The 7,608-nt window shown below is 38.2% G+C and overlaps 1 protein-coding gene across 1 annotated transcript; it reads left to right on the forward strand.

Annotated features, from left to right (window-relative positions):
* The first annotated feature begins 4,851 nt into the window (after nucleotides 1-4,851).
* Nucleotides 4,852-7,265, forward strand: si:dkey-35i13.1. Its single transcript, NM_001447074.1, has 2 exons — nucleotides 4,852-4,890; nucleotides 5,346-7,265. The coding sequence occupies exon 2, from the start codon at nucleotides 5,473-5,475 to the stop codon at nucleotides 5,893-5,895; it is 423 nt and encodes a 140-aa protein (NP_001434003.1). The 5' UTR covers nucleotides 4,852-4,890; nucleotides 5,346-5,472; the 3' UTR covers nucleotides 5,896-7,265.
* The last annotated feature ends 343 nt before the right edge of the window (nucleotides 7,266-7,608 follow it).

Here is a 7,608-nt window from a genome sequence, read left to right on the forward strand (position 1 = left end):
GTGTACTCTCTGCTTAGTCTGTGTCCGAGTCATACATGTACGGCTGAATGCTGATCCTAGCTTAGCTTCTCTCTGTCTGCCTGTCTGTTGCAAACACAGAGCGTGGGAGCTCTTGGCTCCGCCCCCTTGTTAGGTTGGGCGGGAAGCTGAAACTAATTTTCATGTGAAGCAACACGCCCCTAAAACAGCGAGCTGTGTACACGCCCACAACATAACACTTTTGAACACATTATAATAAACAATTCTGACCTGTGTTTTGAACTGAACCTAAACTGGCACACTCAGAAGAACCATAATATTAATATTAAATCATAATAAAAGGGGAAAACTATGTGTCCTTTAATATTACTCAGAAGTGAAATAAAGTTACCACTGTTGTAGCAAGCGCATAAACAAAACGCAAAACGCAACCGAACATAAATTCACAACACCGCTCTGATCTCTTAATAGCACAGATTTACTCGTTAACATGGAAGATTGAAGTGCTAAAAATTATTAATCTGGCCATTTTAACAATTATCAGACACAGTGGATTGCGAGAGATTAATTGACAGAAGATGCTGAGCAGGTGGAGTGATAATGGAGGTCACTTTGCACAGTTATCGGGCACAGTACAAACGATGTAGTAATTAATCTCACCGGGGATTGGGTCTGGAATAGATTAGCGGCGTGATTGCTATGGTGTCTGTAGTGAGCAGTACATAAGGGGAAGAGCATGCTGGGTTTCATTAATAAACTTTAATGTGAATTGTGCCGCGCTAATACTGCATCTCAGCATATGGCCAGCGGTTCCAGAGGGCCAACGCATTTATTTCACATTACAAAAGGTTAAACTATACACTTGATGAGTTGGGGATTAAGAGAATTTGTAGCCAGCTGAATTACACTACTATATTGTGTAGGTCAGGTTTGGTTTTAAAGGGACAGTCCACCCAAAAATGAAAACTGATTCATTATTTACTCTCCCTCAAGTGGTTTTAAACCTATATAGTTTTTTTATTCTGTTAAACATTAAATAAGGTACTTTGAAGAAAGCTGAAAACCTGTAACTATTTACTTCCATCGTAGAAAACAAATGGAAGTCAATGGTTACAGGTTTCCAGTATTTTTCAAAATATCTTCAGGTAATCTTCCAAATCTTTGACTTTTTTTTTTCCTGGTCAGTAAAAAGAAGATATTTTGAAGAATGTTAGAAACCGGTAATCATTGACTTCATAGTAGGAAAAACAAATGCTATGGATGTCAATGGTTACAGGTTTACAGCATTTATCAAAATATCTTCACGCAGTCTTTTAAATCTTTATGACTTTTTATTTCCTGGTTAGCAAAAAATATATTTTGAAGAATGTTTGAAACCGGTAACCATTAACTTTCATAGTAGGAAAAAAATCTATGGAAGTTAATGGTTACAGGTTTCCAGCATTTTTAAATATATCTTCACGAAATCTTCCAAATATTTATGACTTATTTTCCTGATCAGCAAAAAAAGAAGATATTTTAAAGAATGTTGAAAACCGGTAACCATTGACTTCCATAGTTGGAAAAACAAATGCTATGGAAGTCAACAATTACAGGTTTCCACCATTTTGAAAATATATATCATCACGCAATCTACCAAATCTTTGACTTTTTTTTCCTGGTCAGCACAAAAAAAAGATATTTTGAAGAATGTTAAAAAACCAGTAACCATTGACTTCCATAGTAAGAAAAACAAATGACAAGTAAGTCAGTGGTTACAGGTTTCCAGCACTCTTTAAAATATCTTCTTGTGCGAAGAAGAAAGACTCTCATAAAGGTTTGGGTGAGTAAATAATGACAGAATTTTCATTTATGTTTGTGTGAACTGTCCCTTTAAGACTTTTAAAATGTTATATTAAATAAGTAATTCACGCTATTCAATCTAAATTAATCTACATTTTTGGCCATATATTATACATATTTTGAGGTTGAATGATGCTCTTGACAGGTTTTGTGATATTTATTCACATATAAAATACAAACATGTGTCAAAATTCATTCATTTATTTTATTTTCGGCTTAGTCCCTTTATTAATCCGGGGTCTCACAACGAAATGACCCGCAACCTATCACAGGAAAAAAAATATGTCAAAATAATGAAAATATTTTTAATATGTATGAACATGAATGTTTTAAAATATCCCTCTGTTGCACTAAAATATGCAAATGAGTTTAACAGGCCGACCATTTTTAATAATTCTTCACCCTCATTAATCATACAGACTTTAAAATGTCATACTATGACCTATTATGTGTCTCAATATGTTAAATACCCTACATCCAGACCATTTTAACATATTGTACAGTCGTTATTTTCATACCCAGTTTACATGGAGATTGATTGCCTAGGCACAGTCAGTTTAATATATGCTGGATTGTTTTAACCCAATGTTGGGTCAAAATTAGACAAACCCAATATTTAGTTAAAGGGATGATTCAGTCAAAAATGTACTCACTATTCACTATCCCTCAAGTGTTTCCAAACCTCTATGAGTTTCTCTCGAGCACTATAACAAATATACTGAAGAAAGCTAAAAAGCTGTAACCATTGACTTCCATAGTAGGAAAAACAATGGAAGTCAATGGTTACAGGTTTTTATCATTCTTCAAAATATCTTCTTTAGTGTTCAACAGAAAAAAAAGAAAGTCAATAAGATTTTGAACAAGTGAAGGGTGAACTAATCCCTTTAAATTTTAAATTTAAATTAAACTTTAATCCAATGGTCGGGTTTGTCCATATGCGACACAACACGAGTAAAGTGCGAGTGTGTAATTGTGTAAAACATGACCAATTTAAATCAGTGTTGGGAAAAGTTACTTTTAAAACTAACATATTACAATCTCAAGTAAATTTTTATTTAAAATTAACTAACTGTGTTATCCGGCTGCATGGTGGCACAGTGGATCGTGCAATCGCCTCACAGCAAGAAGGTCGCTGGTTTAAGCCTCGGCTGAGTACTTCTGTGTGGAGTTTGCATGTTCTCCCCGTGTTCGTGTGGGTTTCCTCCAGGTGCTTCGGTTTCCCCCACAGTCCAAAGACATGCTTTACAGGTGAATTGGGTAGGCTAAATTTTCCGTAGTCTATGAGTGTGTGTGGATGTTTCCCAGAGATGTGTTGTGGCTGGAAAGGCATCTGCTGCGTAGAACATGTGCTTGATAAGTTGGCGGTTCATTCCACTGTGGCGACCCCAGATTAATAAAGGGACTAAGCCGAAAAGAAAATGAATGAATGTTTTACATTGGATACTGTACCACATGCAACCCAGTACTGAGAAACACCCAACACACTCACACACTAAGGCCAATTCACCTATATCGCATGTGTTTGGACTATTGGGGGAAACCGGAACACCTGGAGTAAACCCACTCGAACATGAGGAGAACGTGCAACTCCACACAGAAATGCCAACTGGCCCAGCTGGGACTTGAACCAGCGACCTTCTTGCTGTAAGACGATCACCTCTGAGACACCTTGTCTTTAACAGAAGAAAGTTATTTACATTTTTGGGTAAACTAAATTTTTTAAAGAATGCAAGTTTTATGTTTGTTTTTTTTAAAGTGTATTTTCAAGTAAATGTCTGCGAACAATTCTAATAATAAAAATATTGAAAAAAAAAAAAAAAAAAAAAATATATATATATATATATATATATATATATATATATATATATATTAAAACGTCAATAAAAGTCACTGTTAAACTAAGTTGAAATCTCAACATTAAAGGTCATCAGAGCAGAGATTAATCTCATAATGCAATTCACTGTAAAATAATGGAACTAATATTGAAGAACAGAAGTACTATGGAAATCAATGACCGGTAACATTCTTCAAAATATCTTTTTTTGTGTTCAACAGAAGAAAGCCACTTTAAAATATACATTTTCAGGTTAGCTTTAGGTATAATTTCTGTAAGTGTCAAACTGTCCTCTCAGTGTTCATCATATTACTATAGATTTACAGTGCATTCCCTGCTGAAATATCCAGCTTAAACCAGCCTAGGCTGGTTGGTTGGTTTTAGCTGGTCGACCAGCCTGGTTTTAGAGGGGTTTTGGCCACTTCAAAGCTGGTTTCCAGCCATTTCCAGCCTGGTCTTAGCTGGTCAGGCTGGAAAGTGACCAGCTAAAACCATCTAAAACCAGCTCGACAATCCTGGTTTAAGCTGGACATAGCTGGTTTTGGTTGGGCTCCCAGCTTAGTTAGGCTGGTCAAGCTGGTTTTAGCTAGTCATCTCCCAGCTTGTCCAAGAAATGGCTATAAACCAGCTTGGAAGTGGCAAAAACTCCTCTAAAACGAGGCTGGTCGACCAGCTAAAACCAGCCAACCATCCTAGGCTGGTTTAAGCTGGATTTTTCAGCAGGGTATCCATTTAAAAGGTTTTGTTTTAATGCATTCAAGTCGATTCAACCGTTCTTTGGCCAATTAATGACGAACAACACGAAACTGCGCACTTTAAACACGTAACATTTCGTCCCTACAGCAGCTTAATTCACACAGCTGCATAAAACATCCCACCTCAGATATGAAAACGGTTTTTGTCCTTCCCATTGATAAAAAGTTGTCGCATCCCTTTGTCTTCGCTTAAGAGTGAGGTAATCATAAATGCGGACTCAAATATCACAGATAGCAGAGCGGGGACATACCCTTGTTTAACCCCCATACATTAAAACAACAACCCTTGTCTTGTAATCTGAACAGGGGCTACTGTATGTCTGAATGAGGCTGCTGCTGCTGCTGCTGGAGCGTTCAGATGATCAAAGGCGATACGTCATTGCGCGCTGCAGCGATTGGCTGGATTCTGCTCCTTTTTCTCCAGAATTTGCAACCGCGACCGGTCTTCGCCTCCGGAGCAGCGACATCCCTACAGTAGAGGCAGGTAAACTACCGGTTTTAATGTAGATCTTCGCATGATGTTCGTTTGATTGATTGAGCCAGTCCTTTCTTTTTTTCTTCTCCTCTTTATTGGCTACTTACGATTTTGCTCTGACGGTAATTGATGAGCAGCATTGCTGCTGGCTGATCTGAAGGAATGCCGCAGTTCAAATGAATCTGCTTTTAGTAAATTGTAAGCCTGGCGGAACAGGAGTAGAATTAAACGCGGCATCATTTGCGCACAAAGTTGGCGAGCAGCGCGCGCCTTTCTGAGGCGATTTTTAGGCGGCTTTTGTTCTCTAAACAGCTTGCGTGTGTGCGTCAAAGGTGTGGATTTCAAAGTCTTTTAAAGGACGTCAAAGTTGACGTGACTAGAAATATAATTGCTCTTGTTGTTTGTGCTAAAACACACATGCTCTTTTCTAACGCTGGATTCCTCATTGGATCTATTTTAGGTGGACTTGTTTCCCCTCAAGAGAAATGAAGGCAATATAGCGCGCGCATTCGGCAGGGGTGGACATTTCTATTCGCTTTCGCCTCCTCAGTTTTTTTTCTCCCCCTGCAATACAGACACTGGACTAAATGAGTGCCCGGACCTTGGAGAGACTGGCGCTTTCCATTCCCCACTGTGCCTTAAACGGAACCGGCAATGGCACCTGCTTCGACCGGGTGGATCAGCTGTTCCAGGCGTTCTCCTCCACCGCCGTGCTTTTCGTGCTCATCACGATGATTATCGGGATAATATTCGTGTCCGTCACCACCTTCCACTTTCACAAAAGCAAGATGAAGAAGCGCAAGATACAGAAAGCGCAGGAGGAATACGAGCGCGACAACTGCAGTCCCAAAGCGGCCAAAGGAAAGCCGGCGGTCCGGCAGTGCATCATGGTGAGACCCCCTACGGCAGTGCGGAAAAGTGATCCAGATCCCGGCCTGACGGAGGACACTGGACTCTCAGGACATCAGCCGAAGGATGATAACTTGTTGGAATCGGTCGCTGTGTCTTGATAACCCAGCCTTCAGGAGGACCCTGTAAATAACCTCAGTACCCATATGATATTACCTACGGAATATATCGATTCTTTGTATAAGCATTAGAGTTGATAAGTTTTCATCATAGATCCCGAAGGAGCCCTCTGGATGCTCAAAAAGGAGGAAAGATTGGGGGAAAGGCAATGCTGACGGAATGTCTATCATAATTTAGATCAAAAATGGGATCCAATCAAGAGAGTGCTGGATTAAAGTCTCATCTTGGATTAAATTAGCAAAGTCTAAATGAGTTGATTTTAATAGACAGTACTGGAATGTCCATCATAATTAGGAGACAATAAGGAGAAACTGACATTAATTATCTGAAAGGATACTAAACATGAATGGGATTTGATCATAATTTCAAGCAAACTGAAATGGGCTCAATCCTGAGTGAGAACCTGATAAATGAATGTAATTGAGAATACATTAATGAGTTGATCTTTTAGCAGTATTTTAGGATGACAGTGATGCAATTACTGAAATACTGTATTAATTGGTTAATCCAATTGCATACTGAATAATTAAACATTGTAAAAAATTAGGATGAGATGGGGAATTGAATTCCTGGGGAGAATAAAATAGACAATCTAAAAAGGGTTTTATGAAATAATAAAAACTAATTAGGAGTCAATCCCACCCCCCAAAAAACACCAATTAAGAACACATAAGCATCAAATAGTTAATAAACTCGTATAGAAATTGATGAGAAACCTCTTAAAAATCACAACTGTTTCTCTTTTGTGAAAAAAAAAATCTTGGGGGAAATAAATATTGATCAAAAAATATATGAACTAAATATAAATGACATTTACTTTAGTTCCAACCCAGTCCCAACTGGATTAAACAGCAATCCTCTACAAATCTAATTATTACCATGACTCTGATTTTGATATATTTAAGAGTCAACTCATATGTGGATCCAATGAAACCTCTCTTCAATCCAAAATGTGAATCCTCTAAGAACATCCCACTATTCTCAAGCCACATTTAGCTCAGAATTACAGCTAATCCATGCACTAATTGGCTGTATCCCATTAGCGTTACCTACAAATTATGATAGGCATTTCTTTGGGATACATTGTTCGTCTCGTCCACTCTTCTTTATATCGCTGTGCATCCAATGAGGAGGAATAATTGTAAACAGGGCCATCACCACTGACAAACTACGGACCTACTGACAGTACTTCAGAGTTTATGACTGACGCTCTCTTGTATAAAGTCTGTACAGACGCTGGGATAAAGACAATGGTCTTCTTCAACACAACTCGCGATGATTTGCCTTTGTTTGAGTTTTAGGCAGCGTTCTTGTTTCGTTTGACAAATAAACCTCCTAAATTGAGATTTAATCCTATAATCTCGGTGGCTTTTTTTTTTCCAGGTAGAAGTGCAGTTCGTGCCATTCTGGCTTGGCATGAACAGGTTTAGTGTTTTTAACCCCTTAATCCCCGAGACTGTTAATGTGCAATTGCAGCTCTAGTGGTAGTAGTATAGCCTATATTGTTTCGTTCATGGCACTGTATAATCATAGTAATATTTATGTAACCTGGGGCATTTGGGTTTTGTGTTACAGCTCTGTATTAACGCTCCTTTTTTTGGCATTTCCGCTCTAGATGAATATAACACTTATGATCAAGTACTCTATTTTTTATTATTCTAGACTAGCGTAATGATCAATAAGTAATAAGACGA

This window comes from Danio rerio, chromosome 15, assembly GCF_052040795.2.
Source record: "Danio rerio strain M-AB ecotype USA chromosome 15, GRCz13ab, whole genome shotgun sequence".
Taxonomy (NCBI): Eukaryota; Metazoa; Chordata; class Actinopteri; order Cypriniformes; family Danionidae; genus Danio; species Danio rerio.

Excerpts from the sequence above, each read along its gene's own strand:
- si:dkey-35i13.1 (NM_001447074.1), top strand. The coding sequence starts at position 5,473 with ATGAGTGCCCGGACCTTGGAGAGACTGGCGCTTTCCATTCCCCACTGT.